This window comes from Lissotriton helveticus, chromosome 1_1 (genome assembly GCF_964261635.1).
Source record: "Lissotriton helveticus chromosome 1_1, aLisHel1.1, whole genome shotgun sequence".
NCBI classification, from domain to species: domain Eukaryota; kingdom Metazoa; phylum Chordata; class Amphibia; order Caudata; family Salamandridae; genus Lissotriton; species Lissotriton helveticus.
Window position 1 is genome coordinate 1,033,230,996 of NC_136057.1, and position 20,561 is coordinate 1,033,251,556.

Here is a 20,561-nt window from a genome sequence, read left to right on the forward strand (position 1 = left end):
AGACGACATGCAGAACTCCCTCCTCAATTGCCTATGGCCTCTTAGTGGGCGAAGAAGGGTCAGAAGTAATATTGTGTTGGCACAGACTCACCATTGTGTTGTCAAGAACGTACATGAGCGTGTCGCCATCTTTGTCCTCTGCTTGAGCTGTGAACACCACAGAATCCAATTCAGCCAGCTGTCGACAAGTGAGCAAATAGACTTTTAGAAAATAGAGGGGGGAACATCCTGAACATGACATCAAACGAATGCAGTCAGTCGAAATTAAAGCGGTGTGGCCACTGTTTAGCATAAGGATTTACCCTCCCACACCCAACTGTAAGTAACTCTTTAGTGGTTTCGTTTTTCTTCTTTAGTTAGTATAGATTTATCCATCCCTTTCCAACACCTGGGTAAAGCTGATGCAGCTCAGCATGGTATAAAAAACCTTTCTCTCATAGCTTCCTAATTTATAACCCGGCCTTGACTAACGTATTGCTACAAAATATTGGCTACTCGCCTGTCTCACGTGAATGAGCAACTACGCTGTCACAAGCACTCCAAAGTGTACCATCAGGTCAGTCATAAACATGCAATTTTTCACAGTTGTGTGATGGAACCACGCATGTTATTACCACACATGCTGGTTCAACGTGGTCTTAACCACGTATGTATGCCTTTACCACACATGCCCTTACAATGAAATATGCATCGTTAAGACATGCATGGCAAAGACTTGTGCTTGGTTAAAACTTACTATCTCTGGCCCCCGCCCTAAGCCCTTAAACACCCCCTGGGCAAAAATCTACTCCGAGCCTAGCCCACCCCCTGCCCCCCCACCCTGATTCCTAAAACGGCCCCCATGTCCAAAAAATTAGCCCGGTCCCTGGCCCCGGCCTGAGCCCTAAAACAGCACTCAGGCCAAAAAATACCCTTTCCTCCCCGCCCTGAGACCTAAAATTACTCCGCTCCCTGCTGAAAATTAATCGCCTCCCACCAAGCCCTATAAACTTCCCCGCCCCCAGCCCTATAAACTATCTCTTCCTCTCCACCCTGAGACCTAAAGCTACCCCATCCCTCCTGAACACCAACACCCTCACCCACCTGGACCCCTAAAACTTCCCTGACCACCCCAGCCCTAAACAATACCCCGAGACCCCTGAGTCCTAAAAACGACCACAATCCACCACTGAGCCCTAAAAATACCCGACCCCCCCGAGCCCTAAAAACTTCCCTGACACCCCGGAGCCCTAAAAACTTCACTGACCCCCCCTCAGCTTTGAAAACTACCCCAACCCTTAAAAACTACCCCCACCTCCCCAAAACCAAACCCTAGCCATGCTTGCCCCACCGTGTCCGCTCTCGATCCTTCCTCCTCCTGGGCCTGCCCATTCCGGACATCTAGACCGTGTATGTACCTTATCCACACGTATGCGTGGATAAGGCATATGCATGGTTAAGGCAAGCATGGTAGCGCTTGCATTGTTTGGGCACACATTGCTGAGGCCGCGTTGTTCCGGCCGTTTCCCGTTTTTTACTGTTGTTTGACTACTGTTACTCCAGGACATGGGCTTGTACCCAATAGCCTTACAATTCAGCTAAGACCCCTATTGTTCTGGCACAGAATTAGGTCAACACCAGACATGGAGTCCTATGGACTTACTCTTAGAAAACTCCTAAATACGCCTGGGCACCTGAGAATACCTTAACTGTCACACCTAAAAAGAATGTTTAAAGCGCTTGCCTTGGAAGCCATGGGGGTTAGACCAGATGAAGCCGCCCAGACATCAAGGCAGCTAGTTAAAGGTCGGTGCAGGGACTCCCTCTGGAGTGAGCAGATCAGGAAGTGCTCCACGGGAAGTCTAACTGATTTTCTTTTAGACCATAAGATCATTCCGTGCTACGAATCTTGACTAGATGCTATACAAGGCTCCTTTCCTAGGCAGCTTTACTTGAAGTTTCGCTATGAAACACTCACCTTGGCAGAATTTACAGGGAGATGGGAGAATGCTAGCATCCTTAGCTATCCCTGGCCAATATGTATTTCTGGTCTTGACACTCCACTCCACTTTGTTTACTTGTGCCCTGCTCTTAGGCAACCCTTTAAGAAATGGATCCTACCTGTGTGTAGACTCTTGGGCCTAATGTCTCTCCAGCCAGCCCTAAGAATCCTGAAATCTAACACTAGAGAAATGGTAGTGGTCAGTATGACTAAGTTCCTACACACATCTTTGATAATATGTAATCGTGTAGGATGGCAGTTGAAAACAACTTCTGTATGTGTCCAAAATCCCTAGAGGCTCATCTGATCTTCTGAATTGGGGTCCTTACTTGTTACTGGCTAGTAATTGTGTCTACAACTTCTGCTACACTTTTAAAAGAATTTTAGAAGGTTTTTATTGTCTCGAAGTTTTATTCTTTTTAATCTGAGAATATTATATTTATTGAATTGCTGGGTTTGATGTATGTGTTTTATGGATTTGTAATCCGAAATAAACAAATTTTGATGAGAATGAGTACTGGTACATGTGTAGCAGACTTTAAAATCTTCAATTTCTCCCTCATTCAATGCACCTAAAAAATGGTGATCCTGACAGGTGTTCTGCTGCAGACTTTAGGCACAGCTGTGTCAATTCTGACAGAGGCGCTATATTTAGTTTGGAATATGACCTATAATTAAATTAGAAGATCCAGCCATATTAGGGGTGGCGATGCATACAACCTGTAGGAGGAGCTAAACCCAGCAAATTGGGAAAATTACACTCAGTAGATGGGAAGAACAATATCCAGATTTTAGGAGAAGCTTCATACATTATGGATGTATCAGACTCTTAAGTGAAAGGAAGAGCTCTCTTTGACCCAAAATAGCAAAAAACTGATACAAAATGATATGTTAATTTATAAAAACATTATGTATTTCTCATATGCATTTGTGAGGAAAACAAACATATGACTCATGGAAAAGTTTCTTAACATTTGACCTATCTATGCCAGAGTGCCTAGTTGTCTGAAACAAGCGCCAAATATTGTGGAAGATGTGGGAGAATGTGATGAACGCCTAACTGTCTAAAGTGAAGGTCTTTCCTAACCAGGACCTTAAAATTAAAGCCTTTCACAGCCAGCACCTTTAGGACAAAGGTTCACCAGCCCATGTCTGGGGCAGTTCAAGGGCAGATGCTTGACTTGCCTTCACTCCACTTATAAACCAGGATTGAAGAGTAGTATGTGCAGTCTTACAGTGATGCAAGTATCAGGGGCATATAACCTCCCCTGTTATGATACCATGTACTCTGCAATATAATAGACCTTTGTACACTCTATAGAGGGCAAAGGTAGGTGCCTACAGCTGCTCCTTTCAAGAAGTGGTCTACCCTATGGTAGTGTAATGTTTTGAGCATACTGTAGAGTTCATTGTAGAGTGTGATGGGCTTCTCATTTGTATCTGTAGCATTGTGAACCTTTCTGTGATCTCCAGAGTGGACAGTGGAGCAGTGATAAGGTATAGGGAAGCTTCTCACCACACTGATGTTGGAGAAACGCTGTGGGTGGAGGCGACAACAGAGATCTTTGGACACAGTGCTGATGAGCAATAGGCAAAGGAGAGGTAAGTTGCATTAAATTGTTTTTAGCTACAAGGTGTTTGATGCTTTTTCGGAAGAATAACATTTGGACTAAGATAAGGTAAGAGAGGAAAGACTGCACTGTAACCATACAGGACAGCTGTCAGACTTTAGGGTTGAGGAAACAACATTAGGGTTAAACCAGTGACCTTGAGCTAATGTGCCTACCAATAAAACTAAATACACAAGAGGTTAAGGCAGGCGGATAATGGAAGCAAAGGAATATTAAAAGTGACAATTCCCACAGAAGATAATAAATGGGGGAAATTGTACTCTGATGAAGCAAATCAATATTGCAGTTTGAGATCTATTGGTGATAAATAGGGGGGGCTGGTAACCTGAGCGATATATAGATTAGGATTCACCTACTTCTCACAGCCTTCTAATATTCTCATGCTATCAATCTATCTAGATATTACCTGCTGGTGATAGCCAGTAGGCAGTTATAGTTAGAACCAACTTTTAACATAGATGAAGAGTTTTATGTTTTGCTAATAACTTTGGTGCCTTTTAACAAACCTTCACAAAATTTCCCCCAAAAAGTGCATGGAAAGTTTCGGTATGAGACATCTTGTGGGGGCTGAGAAAAAAGGGGGTGTCTGAAAATGCTGTTTCCCCATGCAAGGTATATGGGGATTTTGCATTTTTTTAACACAAATACAGCCGCTTAACGGATTTGCACCAAATTTGGCAGAAAGCTACCCCCCCACCGCGGCGATGGTTGTGTTAACGTATGGTAATTATATATATTACTTTACGTTTATAAAAACACACAAATGTACTGAAAAAAACAAAGGTTACAGGGCCGTTATAGTCAGGTTGATGTCTTACCCACACAAAACCATAGAAAGTCAGCAGTTATGGTTATACTTATTGTAGGAGGCTGGCTTAGTATATGGTGTTAATTTCAAGGAGTGATGCACCTTGCACTAATGCAGGCAAACATTATGTTGATTTTAGTGGTCTTTGATAACGTAAGGCTCTTAAAGTAGTAGCTGTAAAGGCCAGCCTTCAGGGTTATCTTGAAGTAATGCAAAGCAGCTTTTTTTACCACATTTAAATTAAAAGTACCACAAAGTGGTTATAAAAATAAGTCTATTTATTACACAACTCAATCACTAACACATTGGAATATCTCCTAGCCGGAAATATCAACGTTACACATGAAAATACTTAAGAAAAATCAGGTAAGTAGCACAAATATACACTGGTCTCCAGGGGGAGACCAAACCATATACTAAAGAAGTGGAATGCGAACTGCAAGGAGGAACGGGACTTGGACCAAAGGACGCCAAGGAGCTGGGATAACAAGTAACCACCCAAGGTAAGTACCCAGGAACCCACAGAGGCTGTGTGCAGGGTAGAAACACAGCCATGTGCTCAATGGCAGTCTATGGAGAAGTCGCGGTTGCAGTTTTAAAGGAAAAAGGCCCTTCCCAGAAGACCCTGAAGATACCCTTTCGAGGAAGGAAGGTTGGAGAGCCACCCCACCCGTGGATGCCCCAGGAAACAGGTTACCTGCACCAAGGACACCAGGTGCATAGGGCTGAAGTGAAGTTGGAACCTCCCGTAGACGACAATGGAAGACATGGGAAGAAATGCCTCTCGAGAAGTCTCTGAAGATGTCCAGTGGATTCTTGAAGAGGAGGATCTGCGAGAAGAGGGGACACAGTCTATGCCACTTGAAGGTGACCAGGAGGTACGGAAGTACAATGACCACCCTTGGCAGGGAGGTCAGGAGATTTGACAAGGACCTTGTCACTGCAGGTGTGGGGACCAGGCAATGCTAAGGAAAACCAGATGCCGTACTCGAGCTGTCCCACGTTTAATGTTGGTGTCTAGGTCGTTGGTGTCCAGCGGGAGCACCAACAAGCCTTGGTAGCTGCAACTGGCATGGAAGACGACAAGATGCAGTTGTTGAGACCAGCAAGGTTCAAGGGACTCACCAAGTGCAGGAGATTCAGAGCAGGCCCCAAGCAAGCAGGGGAGCCCACCAAAGCAGTAGAAGACCCTCGAGCGCAATCATAGGCCGAAGGCACAGGAGTCGCAAGAGGACCTCAAGCAGCTCACCAAAGATGGAGGCCCACGGTGCAAGGGATAAAATGAGGACGCTGATCTGCCAGGGATGAGATGCAGGACCTTCTTGTACCCCGAAGAACTCTGGAGTGCAGAGCCAACAAGCCTTGGCAAGGGCAAGTCAACACAGTGCACAGGAGTTTGGTCCCAGCGGCTCCAACAAGGAATACTGTCCTCCAAATTGCAGGGAAGACAGGTCAGGCCTCTGGATAACTGCAGAACCCCCACCTGTGCTTCTGGACCTCGGGACTAGAACAAGAAGAGTAGCAGAGCAGTCTGTTTTGTTGCAGTGTCTGCAGAGGCAGGGGAGTGACTCCTTCACTCCAAAGGAGATTTCTTTGGATGTCCTTGATGCCCTCAGGTCTTCTGGAGAACCTGAGCAAAGCACAGACACAGACAAGGCAGAAGGCTTGAAGAACAGCGAGACCAGGAGCAGCAGGAGTCTTCCTTGATGCAGTCCCTGTTCCAGTCGAAGTCTAAGTGTCCAGATGGTCGAAAAATGTCTTGGTTTCAGAGGTAAGTCTTGTTCCATGATGAATCTGAGGAGCTACCCATGGGGGAGCCCTTAAATACCCAAGGAATGGATTAGAACGAAGTGGGGTCCCACCAGAGGAGGCGCTGGACACAGGGGAGTATTACTTTGTCTACTTTCGCGCCACAGCAGGAACCAAGGGTTCCTAAACTGGCTCAAACTGGAGTATGCGAGGTGAGCACCAAATGTGCCCTTCAATGCACTCTGCTGGCGCTAGAAAGCACCTCCACCCAATACACCAAATCTTGTCTGGGAAGTGGTGACACCTCCCTGTGACAGGCAACCTATTGTTCTACCTTCCCCTGCCTAAGCTTACCTCTGCAGCAGGAGGGAAGAACAGTGTCTGGGGTAGGCAGCAACACTAACTTACTTGCTGGCAGAACCTGAAACGCTATAACGAGGAGTACAGGGGGCTCCCCGAAGTGCCCCCCCGAGTACATGGGATCATACCTCCAACATCGAAATCGGTATTGGGGTATGATTCCAACATGTTTGATACCAAACATGACCAGGTTTGGTGCAGCCATTATATAGTTAGAAATCTCGTAATGACTATATGTCTTAAAATGGCTGACCGCATTTACAAAGCCTGAAGAATCAACTCCGGGGTTTGTAGGGATGTCCTACTCATGCAGTAGCACACTCACATTTAAAATCAAGCCCCTGCCCTTAGCACTGACAGGCCTTCCATAGGGGTGACTTATAGGTTTTAAGTGTAGTGACCTTAGATATAAGAAAATATATATCTGTTGTGAGAGGTGCAAGCACCACCTCTCTTTGACTGCAGTGGCATTCGTAAAGTCTGAGTTGAATTTTACTCCAGTGGGCGGCACAATACCTGCTGCAGCCGATCCATGGGAGACACCTGATGTACCTATGCCCTGGGTACCTTAGCACCATATACTAGGGACTTATATAGGTAAACCTGTAGCCAATTGTGGGGTACAAAGGTACTTACCAAAGTCATTTTGGGAGAGAGAACATGGATGCTGGGGTTCTGGTTAGCAGGATCCCAGCAAACTACAATCAAAACACACTGACACACCAGGCAAAATGTGGGGGTAACCATGAAAGCAGATCCTACTTTTCTACACAACCACCCCCAAACGTAAGGACATGAGACCAACCTTGCCCAGTTGAGTCTTAATTTTCTAAGTGGAATTATCTGGAAAGTCCATCTGCGTTGGCATGGTTACTCCCAGGTCTATGTTCCACTGAAAAGTCCATCCCCTGTAAGGAAATGGACCACCTTAAAAGTTTGGGGTTTTCACCCTTCATATGTTTAAGTCATTAGAGGTGCTTACAGTCTGTCTGAACAATGAAGTTAGTGCCAAACAGGTATGACCTCAACTTCTTCAGGGTCCATACCACAGCAAAGGCCTTCCTCCCAATAGTTGACTAAAGCTTCTCCCTGGGGATCAACCATCTGCTGATAAAAGCTACTGGTTGATCTTGGCCTTCTGCATTACGTTGAGACAACACTGGACTTATTCCTATCTCAGAAGCATCTGTCTGGACAATGAATGGTTTGGAGTAGTCAGGACTTTTCAGAATTGGTGCAGAACAAGTGTAGTGACCTCAGATATAAGAAAACGTATGTCTGTCGTGAGAGGTGCAAGCACCACCTCACACGGGCTGCAATGGCAGGCCTGTAGTCTGAGTTGAAGTTGACTCCTATGGGTGGCACAATACATGCTGAGGCCCTTGGGAGACCACTGGTGTACCTATGCCTTTGGTACCTTAGTACCATATACTAGGGACTTATAAGGATACATCATTAGCCAAATGTGAGGCTACAAAAGTACTTACCAAAACCACTTTGAGAAAGCACAGATGCCGGAGTCCTGGTGAGCAGGATCCCCAGGCAAAAAGAAGAAGATCCTACTTTCCTACTCTTATAGTTATACTTATCTGAGCAATCTATAACTCATGCCTCTAAGTAACTCTAAGCCACCATTTCTAGTTTCTTAAAATAAGTATAACTATAACTGGTGAGTTGTTATGGTTTTGTGTGGTTAAAACATCAACCTAACTGTAACATCCTTGTAACCTTTGTTTTTTACAGTGAGAAAAAACACACACATACGCACACACACTCACACACACACACAACTCCCCCAACCCACCCCACCAGTATTCATTCCTCACAATCCCGTGCCTGAAGAAGACATCACTACACAGTAGTGTTTTAGGAACTCTACTTATTCATAATTTTATTATAATTTCTGTGTGAAAACGATTATTGTTGGCATGTTTCGACTTCTCCGCCTTACTATTGGACTGGGCATCTATCTATCTATCTATCTATCTATCTATCTATCTATCTATCTATCTATCTATCTATCTATCTATCTATCTATCTATCTATCTATCTATCTATCTATCTATCTATCTATCTATCTATCTATCTATCTAGTTAGTTAAAGGAAACTATTGGCCTTACACTTTGTTTATTCCATTATTTGTGCATATGGAATAGTGAGACTCACCACCAATTGCTGGGTTCTCACAAGTTAATATGTATGCATCACCAAATGGATCCGACCTACCATAATGGGGACTCAGTGATATTGATTTCTGCTAAGGTTGCAGGTAAAGGAACCTTGATAAAGTCTTCCTGCAAATTTATTATGGTGTGCCTTGTACATATGTAAAAATTGGCTCCAATACTGACTACATAGTTGTTTTAAATGTGATGAAGCAAGATTTCGCACATTACGCGACTTGCTGAGATCAAGAACCTCGATTTATGTATAACTCTGTAATCCAAATTGTATGTCTTACTAATTTCTTTTATTTTTGGGTATACATGTATCTTAGTGATGCTTGCTTATGTGTTTTACTAATACGATTAATCCTTGTGTTAAAATGGCCATCGCTTGGGAATTTACTACTGCGCATGCGTTAGTCACACTCACGTGACGTGACGTAGTCGCAGTTGTGGTGGGAAAATGTGCGCATGCGTATTTGCCGCTAATATGGCTGTCTGAAATACTCACATGGTGAATCTTGCGCAGATGCTCTCGTGTTATTGTGTGTTGCACTAATCTATAATCGCATAGTATATTTTTACAGTGAGAAACCTAAAGTACAAAATCATGATATGTAGTAAATTCATTTATTTCTATGTTTTAATTTGTTTTCGCTTACTTTTCATGTACCGCGATAACTGGGGGGTCTGAATGAGACGAGAACCATTTTGAAGGTCCCTTCTGCGCATGTCACGCAGCCAGGGAGAAGTTAGCCTTGAACAGTGGAACTCAGCCAGCTGGCAGCCACAGTCAAGATTGTCTTGTGAACGCCACCTCTGACCCAGGAGGATGGAGCAGAAATGTTCTTCACTTGTTACATTTGTAATTCTCTATTGTATTCTGTGAAACTTTCCGTGAGAACCCCAAACCTGCTAGGCGGTTCCCTAAAATGATAATTTAGGCTTGCAGAAGTTTGTTCTGATTGGTGTGTTAGCCTATCCGACTTGGGGACCAATCGAAATTGGGGATTCTGACACTTTGCAACATTGGGGGGTGGTACACTGACCCGAAAACAGTATATCTAGCCTAGGTTCAGCTAGAGAAATTGTCCGACTTGTCTGAATAGCTGACCTGTCACTGACCCAACGCACTCAATAGGTGACTGAATACAGAGCGCTGCGGAGCACTCTGTCCGAATTTTGACCATAGACTCTAAAGGTTTTACTAAACCTTAAGTGCTGGCGGAGCACTTTGCTGGGGAGTTCGCTTACCCAATCGGGGTTCTGACTGATAGCTGCAGAGAGGGTGGAGCGCAGGCGTTGCTTCCAAACTGCGGGTGCTGGTCGTGTCCTGGTGGTCCTGTCCTGATCCTAATCTGGTTTTCCTGTCCTGTCCTGGGGTGTCCAATCTGCACCTGCTGTCCCATAGATGCCTGTCCTTCCTTGGGGTATTTCCTGTCCTTGACTGATCCGTGGCCAGGGTTGGTCTGCACACCTTTCTAGGTAAATATAGTGCGAAAACTCTTCACTGCATCTTCTATTTTTCTGACTTTACTTAAATAAACTTTTAAGTGATGGGACTACATGTAGCCCCAAAAAACCGTTCGCACAGCTTCATGCCGCCCCTGGCGTGCATGTTTTCACCAAAATATTTAACCATTACTTTATAATATTCCAACTTTTCACCGTAATCTTTTTTCTTCACTTAAATCGTTATTTTTTTACTGTTTAATCCAAATCCACAGAACGGAAAAAAATGCCAATTTTCAATTTTCTAATATTCAGACTGTGCCAATTCAGGCCTTTTTGTAAGAATATGGATAATGCAAAGTCCAGCGCAAGGTGTGCATCCCTCCATTATTTAAAAACTTCATAACTACAGCCCTACCCAGGGAGTGCACCCGTTGGCTTAGCAATTATACGGAGAAAAATCAAAAGGGACTTTGAAATCCACATAATATCATCAAAAGAACGGAGTTCAACGCAAGTGGCAGATAACACACGGAGTGACTTGGAGATGGACATATTGAAGATACGGCACATTTTTTATATAAATAGACATGGCAATGAAAAGATGGAATATTTGACTGCACATATGCATTTTGGGATATGTAGTTTATAAGAGGAAGCAAGTACGCAAAGGCGGGAATCTGGTGTGGAGTTTCAGCCAATTGGGAGGTAGAATATAGAGGTACAGAGCTTTAAAAAATAGGAGGCGGTAACAGGTAAAGGGATTACTGCTCGAGTACGATGTTGATGAAGATGGGTTTTTAAACACAAGCACAGCAGGTATGTAGGAAGGGGGGTTGGTAGATACGTTTTGATTTGTAAAGAGGGAATGTGGGAGAAATAAGTGAGATGCCGAGGTTTAATTATTATGAGAACTGGGAGAACAGGACGAAAGACATTTGATCGCATAAACTTCAAGGAGCAGTTTAAATCTTGAGCCATGATGTTTTTCCACTTAAGGATATCAAGACGTTTTTACTTTGGGATATTTGAATGGATAAAGGAGGGTTTGAGCAGATTAATGGCGGATGGAGGGTGAAAGACTGGGACCATCAGGGAAGTACAATAGTTGGATTAAGAGGTTGGTTAAGGAGAAACAAGAGGATTCTGCGTGCTTAACACGAAGGACATAATGATAGAGGAAGGACAAGATGCAATGCGCAGACAGGCTATGTAAATGAATGTAAAAAGTATTATGTTTATGAAATTGTCGTAATTGTATTCAAGAGTGTTAACAATTATTCCGTTATTATTTATTGTAGTGACCCCCGAAGAAGGGCCCATGAGCGGCCCGAAATGCATTGGGTTTTATATGAAATAAAGACTGCTTGCGCTGGACTTTGCATTATCCATATTCTTACAAAAAGGCCTGAATTGGCACAGTCTGAATATTAGAAAATTGAAAATTGGCATTTTTTTCCGTTCTGTGGATTTGGATTAAACAGTAAAAAAATAACAATTTAAGTGAAGAAAAAAGATTACGGTGAAAAGTTGGAATATTATAAAGTAATGGTTAAATATTTTGGTGAAAACATGCACGCCAGGGGCGGCATGAAGCTGTGCGAACGGTTTTTTGGGGCTACATGTAGTCCCATCACTTAAAAGTACATTTTGACTAATGGCAGTGGGGCAAATGCCTAATAACCGATCTGCACGCAATTGGCAATAAAGAAAAGATAAAAATGGAGAAGAGAAGAAAAGTGATATAAAAAAAGGTGTGCATCCCTCCATTATTTAAAAACTTCATTTACTTAAATAAAGACATTTCTTTGCATATGTTAATTTCCATGTTTTTCGCAACCTATTATAAAAGTCATTTAGTATATTTTTCTTAGCATATTCCTATGTTCCCCTACCTTCTAGAACACATTCTCTCCATTCTGTTTATGAATCATAACTGTGGTATATAAATTCTCTTGAAATCTGTATTTGCATGAAGATACTAGAACTATAGCGGGTTCCAATTTCCCCCCCCCCTATAGATGTATAGGATTTCCAATCCATACCTTGCAGTAAATTTTCCCAACAGTAAAGTCTAGTTCGTGACTCAAGTTCTAAATCTATTTAGACCGCATTGTTATTGCTTTCTTGTAGACTTATAAATGGTTGCCCTGACACTGTTCCTCTATGGCTATGTTCTTTTCGTTATCTTGATTATTGATTGCTTTCTAACTGTAAACTTGCTAATTTCCGAACCTGATTTATAGATAAACTTTTAAAACTTCTCAGTTGTCTGTGATCATTTAATGCGAAATAGAAATAAGTTGAGTTTGTATTTTGCATGCCTTTCTTTTACAGCTAGCTCCCTGATCCATTGTGGATCTTAGGTACCTGCAACGGTGGATTGGTAAGTCAGGTACAATAGAAATAAGTAGGTAGGAACCAGGGTTACTGGGGGTAAGATTGGTAGGTCACCCGATTAATATAGGTGATGTATTGGAAAAATATGGGCCTGGTTAGTGTATGGTGAAAATTTCATTGGCCGGGTGACCTGCGATCTCTATCAGTAATTTTCTGGTAGCAGAGGTGATGGTTAGGGACTAGTTAAAGTTAGGAAGGACTAGTTAAGCTAGATAAGTTGGATGCTGCTAAAAGTTTTTTTTTTGGTTGCGTTTATACTGATACGGAAGTAAACAATTTTGCATGACTTGATCACTCACGTAAAATGTTTGCTTTGAAAAATTATGAAATGTTTTAAATTGTTTTTCCTATTATTGTACTGATATATGTATTAACACATTTGTAAGTTAAGCGTTTCATGTTGTTGGGAATCCCCGGGGAATTGAATAGCGAGTGGTGAAAAGAATCCACTTGTTTTGAGGTCACTGACTCCAGGAAAGTTGGTGCAGGTTAGGCAGAACTGGAAGCACTAACTAGGGTTTTTTCTGAATGTATGTTTGAATAAAGGATAGCTACGAGATCACTGGCAAAACTTCTATCGTGATATAACCTAGTAAGGGTCACAGCGGAAGAAGTAGCAGGTTCGTCGGGGCTTGAGTGATAGCAGAAGGGTTCGCTGGTGAAACTTTAGGCTTGGAATATATCCCGATAAGAAGTGGATGAGTCAAAAGAAGTAGCAGGTTCCCTAATGCTTGAGTGAAGGGTAGGCAGAAGAGATCTATCCGTAGCGGGTGAAAGGTAGACAGAAGGAGTTTACTTGCAGTAAAACAAATCTTTTCTGTCTAGACACTTGAGTACAGTGGCGAATGTGTATTCGTTGTTAAATAACCAAGCACTTGCACTTTAGTGAGAAATTAAGTTTCCGTTACCTTGTGAAGGAGGGAGTCAGTCGCGAAGCTGCTCTGACGTCACTCTGTGCCGCGCTGGGATTGGTAGACGCAGCGGGTGTGTAGCGGAGCTGGAATTGTAAAGGAGGGGTGAGTGCCGAAGCGTGAGAACCTGTCTCGGGAAAGGCCGCGCACCCATTGGTCGAGATTATTTGAACCCGTGCACTTTATTGGTCGCACGAAAAATAAAAGACGCACTTGGATTGGAAGTGAAATTGTAAACAGAGTCACTAGTAGAAATCGTATGTGGCACTCGTATAGACCGCATACTAGACCTGATCCTCGATATTTAGGGTTTGAGAACGATCAGTGGAAAGGGCATAAGACCAACATTATGTACGAAATAAGAGGAAAATATCCCTTGTAAATAAGGTGAAAAATTATTTCAAAAAGGACAAACCAATTAAAACCAGAGAAGGTGTTGTCATTCTGCCGCCTAATACTCCCGCATCGTTCATGATGTTTGATAAAGGGTACCACTCGTGTGTATGGTTAGAAAATTGGGCGGAATACACCAAGGATGACGGAATTTTGGCTTTCCCATTAGTGGGTACATTCAATGGCAGAATTTTATTTAATTTGAGAACCCGAATGAATGATTTACATCCTAGACCTAGACTAACGCAGTACGAAGCTCTAGAGGAAAGGGAAATCGAAGCTTTTGAAAGGGATAAGCCCCGGATGGATAAAGGGTTAACTAAATTTTATCCAAAACTAGAACAAGAGACCCGTGACAAAAAGATGAAACAGTGGAGACAGAATATGATTGTGGAAGGATTGTTTCCAATGATGCCAGTGGGTGGTTCTCCTGCAGGAGAGAACAGTACAGAAAAATGCAAACACTGGGTGCCCATTGGAGAGTCGGATGATGAGTTGTTGGATGACATGTTTATGAGAAGTCCTCCTCCTTATAATGAAGGACACCGACCTTCTAGTGAAGGGGATAATTCTCGAAGACCTCCGCCCCAAGATGAGGCCAGATCCGCAAGTGTAGGAGGGAATTGTCAAATACCTCCCTATACCGAACGTTTAGGACCCATAGATGCACAAGATATTTATCCTAGAATACCCGCTGGTGGAGAAACGAGATTCACACGCGAAATAGACTTTTTTCCCAGATCTCCCTACGAAAGTAAGGCAAGACCATCCAGTTCAGGAATGCCGTTCCTAAACCCTCTATATGAGGAAGAACCAAGATCCCTAGGCACAGGTACTTTGCATCCAAGACCTAGTTATGGTGAAGGACCCAGAGAGACACATCCCACTGCCCCGAGTTGTGCTCCAACTTTAACCCCACAAATATTACATGACAATTCAGTCGAAAGGATATTGGAGGACAGAGAACGAGAGGCACTAGCTAAGCAGAGAGCTGAAATAATTCAGAAGATTTCCCAGTTAAATGCAAGTCCTGAATCTTTAACAATCCTGGTTACTATTGGACCAGTGGTTCCACTGTATGGGGACCGACAGGGAAGTCAAAGAACTCCAGTTATTACCCCAGTTGTAGCCCAACCGAGATCAGAGCCCTTAATTGTAGATGACTTAACAAGTGAATGTGAGTCTGAAGTTTCGCTAATGGATCTGCCCATTAGGGAAACAGGAAAAAGGATGCAGAAAAGACATAATCCTTTCAATACGAGGGAGATTCAAATGGAATCAACTTCGGGTACTAAGAGCGTCACGGTAGTAACTCCTGAAGAAATTGAGAGATGGAGTCGAGAATTAGAAAAACAAACTCTTCAGTCGAAACCTCTAGATCTCTACAAACTGAGAGTAGAAATAGAAGAACTAATGGCAGGAAATGTAGGATTAGACGGATTAAATACCTACTCGGAAGAAGAGCTGTTGTTTATCTGCAAGAGCCTTACTCGAAATACCAGAGTACTCCATGAAAAACTAACTGACACTGCAGCTAGTATGGGAATAGATATCTCGAAATCAAAACCTTTGCAAAAACCGTACAGAGCAGATTTCTCAGACAAGGATCTGGAAAACCTGAACATGTCAGGGAAGAAGGCACAGGTCAAAGAGTTATTGACAGTATTACAGAAATGGGGAGATGTGGACAGATGGAAAGCCAGGTGGGCCAAAAAGAAAGATGAGGCTAGATCCAAACAAGTGACTCCTCAGTTCGTTCTAAAAGAAGCTGATAAACCAGAACAGTTATGTCCTATGCGTGAAGTACCAGGTGGAAAATACGTGCATGTTCCATGGTCCAGACAGGATATTGTGTCCTTTACAAATTATTTCCCAAAATTACGAGAGAAACCTGTGGACTGGTACAGGCAGGTGGAAAGGTTTGTAAAGGTACAGAAATGCCTGTGGAAAGATTTGGATGGGTTCTTTGATATAGTGGTTCCTGTAGATCTATGGACCGAGTGTAAGATCGCCATAGCTTGGCCTAGTGAGGAATACACGAGGGATCCTAACACAGGAGCACCCTCTGATGAAGTAATGAAAAAATATGATCAGGTGATTTTACACCTAAAGCAAAAGGTGCCTGCGAAGGAAACTGATTGGACAAAGATAGATAGAACCACGCAGGAAAGGGATGAGACTGTGTACTCCTTTTATGAAAGACTGTTACAGGTGTTTAAAACGTACAGTGGTATAGATAACATCGAGATGAAGGACATGACCCACTTCATTTACAGGTTTGTAAACGGTTTAAGACCTGAAATTTGCCAGTGGATCAAAGACAATAAAATCTGTTGGCAGTCCAAGAAAATAGATGAAGTTTTGCGATACGCAAAGTATTGCGAAGACGAGATGGCAGACAAACGAAAGGCTTTGAAGGAGAAGGTGATGTGGGCACAAGTAAAGTTAGCCGAGCAGCAGGAAAAGCAATTAAGTAAAATGAATAAGAATACCCAAAATCAAGGAGCTGGGGGTGGAGGGAAGCCAAAGGGAAAAATGAGCAGAGAAGAAGCTAAAAATAAATTTCCCTGTCACCAGTGCGGAGAAATCGGGCACTGGAGAGACGAGTGTCCATATTTACAGCATGATAATACTCAAACCCCTGATTTGACTCCACAGACGCAGAATGAAAAACCAAGAAAGACTCAGCATCAGGTAAAGGCAAGTCAATTGCCCCGAGCGCCAAAGCCAAATTATAAGGGAAAATCATCACAGGGTGATGACATAGAGATCTGGGGAGGCGATGAAAATAGAAATACAGCAACTTCGCAGTTTTTGTTGAATGATACCTTTTTCTGTGACGATCAATACTGACGGGGCCTGAGAGGGGAGGACAAGGAGTGTGTTCTTGGCGCCTCCTTGCCGGTAGACCAGTCAGGGCCATACATTGAGGGAAAGGTTGATGGAAATGATGTCACCTTTCTATTGGACACTGGTGCTACCCGTTCTACTGTGAGAACAGCGGACGTTCCAAACCTACCCCTCTCGGGAGAAGCAATCCAAGTATTGGGTGTGTCTAATCAATTGATTAGTACCCCAGTTACCGATCCCATGGAGATCACAATAGGGAATTTTAAAGAAATGCATAGATTTGTAGTGTGTGATACCAGTCCAGTAAACTTACTGGGACGTGATTTGTTGTGCAAAATGAACTGCACCATCTTTTGCACACCAAAAGGTGTCGAAATCCAAACCCCAGACGAGGATGGCATATATAAATTAATGTTAATCAGACCTGACTCAGAGATTAAACGAATGACTATACAAGACTTACCCGAAGAACTCCAAAAGACAGTGAAATCAGAAGTATGGGACTTTACTGGAAAGGATGTAGGATTGATGGCAAATGTAGACCCCATACAAATAGCCATGAAAGAAAATGCAGTTTACCCCAATACCAAGCCATACAAAATGAGTGCCGAAGTGAGAGCAGGAGTTGCGATTGAAATACAAAAATTGCTAGAAGCAGACATCATACAAGAAGTAATGAGTAGTCCATGTAACTCACCCATAATTGGAATCAAGAAGCCTAGTGGCAAGTACAGAGTTGTGCAGGACCTGAGAAAGGTAAACAAAATTGATGTTCCTTGCTGTCCCATTGTCCCGAACCCAGCAGTGATCCTGTATCAGATTCCCTGGGATGCTGAGTGGTTCACTGTGATAGACCTATGTCATGCATTCTTTTCGATCCCATTGCATCCAGATAGCAAATTTCTTTTCTCATTTGCTTCCGACAGTCACGTGTATGTTTGGAATAGGGTCCCCCAAGGGTACACCGAAAGTCCCTCTATCTTTAATCAGATCCTGAAAAAATGCCTCGAATCCTTAGTCTTACCTGGAAAGTCTGTTTTGGTGTAATATATAGACGACCTTTTGGTGGCATCTAAAAGTCATAGAGATTGTGTGATTGACACCATTGCCTTGCTGAATCACCTAGGTGAAAAGGGACATAAAGTGGCCCCTGAAAAATTGCAGTTCTGTTCAAAGTCAGTGAAATATCTGGGGCACCAGATAGAAAAAGGCATCAGAAAAGTCACTTCAGAGAGAGTCAGAATAATTCAAAAGATGCAGTTACCCCGTACTCAGAAAGAGATCAGAATGTTCCTTGGGGTTGTAGGTTACTGTAGGCAATGGATTGTGGGATTCGCAGTCCTGGCAAAGCCTTTGATAAAAATGACCAAGAAAGGAGCAAAGGACCCAGTTGAATGGGATGATGAAAGCTTAACAGCATTCACTAAATTACGAGACTGCCTGTGTACAGCCCCTGCTTTAGGGATGCCTGACTATACTAAGGAGTTTGCACTGTTCTGTGACACACGTGACAACTGTGCATTGTCAGTTTTAACTCAGGAGCATGGGTTGACTAGACGCCCGGTGGCATATTTCTCTGCCACTTTGGATCCAGTAGCTGCTGGATTACCTTGATGTCTGAAAGCAGTAGCTGCAACCTGCACGAGTATAGAACAGCGTGAATCCATTGTAATGGGACATCCTGTAACTGTGTATGTTCCACATGCAGTTGTGATTTTGTTGACCCGAACGAAAACTCAGTATCTCACCCCTAGTCGGCTGACTAAATACGAGAGGATTCTCGTGGGTGCTGCAAATGTAGTCATTACTAGGTGTAATATCCTGAATCCAGCCACCTTACTCCCTGACTCAATGGTTGTAGAAGACGAGGGAGAAAACGAGCATGATTGCATTGACCTGACAGAATTCAGTACTAAACCACGCCCAGACATTAAGGAAACTCCTTTGCCTGTTAACGATGAAGAGATGTATGTAGATGGCTCATGTATAAGACACGAACTAGTGGGCCTAAGTGCTGCCTATGCTGTAGTCACTTTAAACAGCATTAAAGAAGCATCCTGTTTATATGGAATAAAGTCTGCACAAGTAGCCGAATTAATTGGGTTGATAAGAGCTTGCAAAATTGGGAAAAACAAAAGAATAACAGTATATACTGATAGTCAGTACTGTTATGGGGTTGTGCATGACTTTGGCCAGTTGTGGCTACAAACTGAATTTTTGACTTCATCAGGTACACCCATTCGAAATGGGAAAGTTATACAAGATTTACTGGAGGCCATCCAGTTACCAAAAGAATTGGCAGTGGTCAAATGTGCTCCTCATAAAAAGGGCCTTGACCATGTATCATTGGGAAATAATTTTGCTGATGAAGTGGCCAGACATTGTGCAATAAATCGCATGTCTGTAAATGTTAAACTGGGAGGACCTGGAAACAGCTGCCAACTTATGGTGTTTGAAGAGGTGCCTACATGGGATGAGGTGAGAGATTGGCAGCATGCTGTGCCAGCGGAAGAGAAAGAGAAGTGGAGGAAACTTGGTTGTCGACCAAGAAGTGAGGATGGTGTCATTGTGGGCCCAAATGGTATGCCTGTGTTGCCTAGACATCTGCTTGCTTCTATGGCCAGACTAATACATGGAGATTCCCACACTGGTAGGGACGCAATGGTTCTGGTTTTCCAACAAACATGGTACAATCCGAGGTTCAGAAAGGTAGCAGAATCACTCTGCCAAAGGTGCTTGACATGTCAGCAGTTCAACGCTGGCAAAAGAACAGTAGTTGAACTGGGAAAAATTGGAAAATCAGGGGGTCCCTTTGTGAGAATACAGATTGACTTCATCACCATGCCTCGTTGTGAGGGAAAAAGATATGTCCTTGTCATTGTCTGCCTGTTTTCAAAATGGGTGGAAGCCTACCCTGCCAAACAGAGTGACGCCATAACAGTAGCCAAATTGTTACTACGAGAATTGATACCTAGGTTCGGGGTTCCAGTCACTATTGAATCAGATAGAGGAAAACATTTTCAGAATGAAGTAATCGATCAGCTCTGTAAAGCATTCGGAATCACACAAAAACTGCACTGTGCATATCGTCCAGAGGCTTCTGGAGTAGTAGAGCAAATAAACGGCACTATAAAATCGAGATTAGCAAAAATGTGTGATTCTACTGGCATGAACTGGATAAATGCCTTGCCTCTTGTTCTGATGGGACTCAGAAGTATTCCAGACCGAAAAACAGGCCTGAGTCCTCATGAAATCCTGATGGGAAGAGTGATGAGACAAGCATGGGTACCAGGATACAAACTGTTAAACATTTCTGATGATTTGGTACTTGAGTACTGCAAGCAACTGGGTGACCAAGTGCGTTCTATCTCTCGCCAGATTGGAGAAGACGCCGTCGCCAATCCAACGACTCCAGTCCACAAATTGGTCCCTGGCGATTGGGTCAGAATAAAGAAACATACTCGTTCGAGTTGCCTTGCACCGAGGTGGGGAGAAAAACGCCAAATAATACTGGTGACCACGACAGTGGTGAAGTGTGCAGGCGTTCCCAAGTGGATCCATGCCAGCCATACACAGAAGGTGATTCCAGACGAGAAAAAGGGCGCTGAAGGTTGTCCAGCTGAGGGGTCTGCAGACGTTGGTCCTGAAGTAGCTGATGACGAACAACCGAGCACCAGTCAAGATGATTAGATACCCTTAATCGACCTGACTGAAGACCCAATCAGAACAAGAGAGCGAAGCCAAGAAGATAGAGAGTGGAATAGAGAGGAAAAGATAGGCACAGGCGAAGACCCTCAGATCATTGAGATTCACGTCAAATCTGAGGAAGAAGAGGAAGGTCAGACAGGGACAGAACCGGT

At 43.3% G+C, this 20,561-nt stretch overlaps 1 protein-coding gene across 1 annotated transcript in view; it reads right to left on the minus strand.

Annotated features, from left to right (window-relative positions):
• Positions 1-20,561, minus strand: part of LOC144771940 (protocadherin-15-like) — a 295,105-nt gene that overhangs the window by 158,706 nt on the left and 115,838 nt on the right. The window contains exon 6 of the mRNA XM_078656173.1: positions 92-178. Within this exon, the coding sequence (XP_078512299.1) occupies positions 92-178 (87 nt within the window). The remainder of the gene's footprint in view (positions 1-91; positions 179-20,561) is intronic.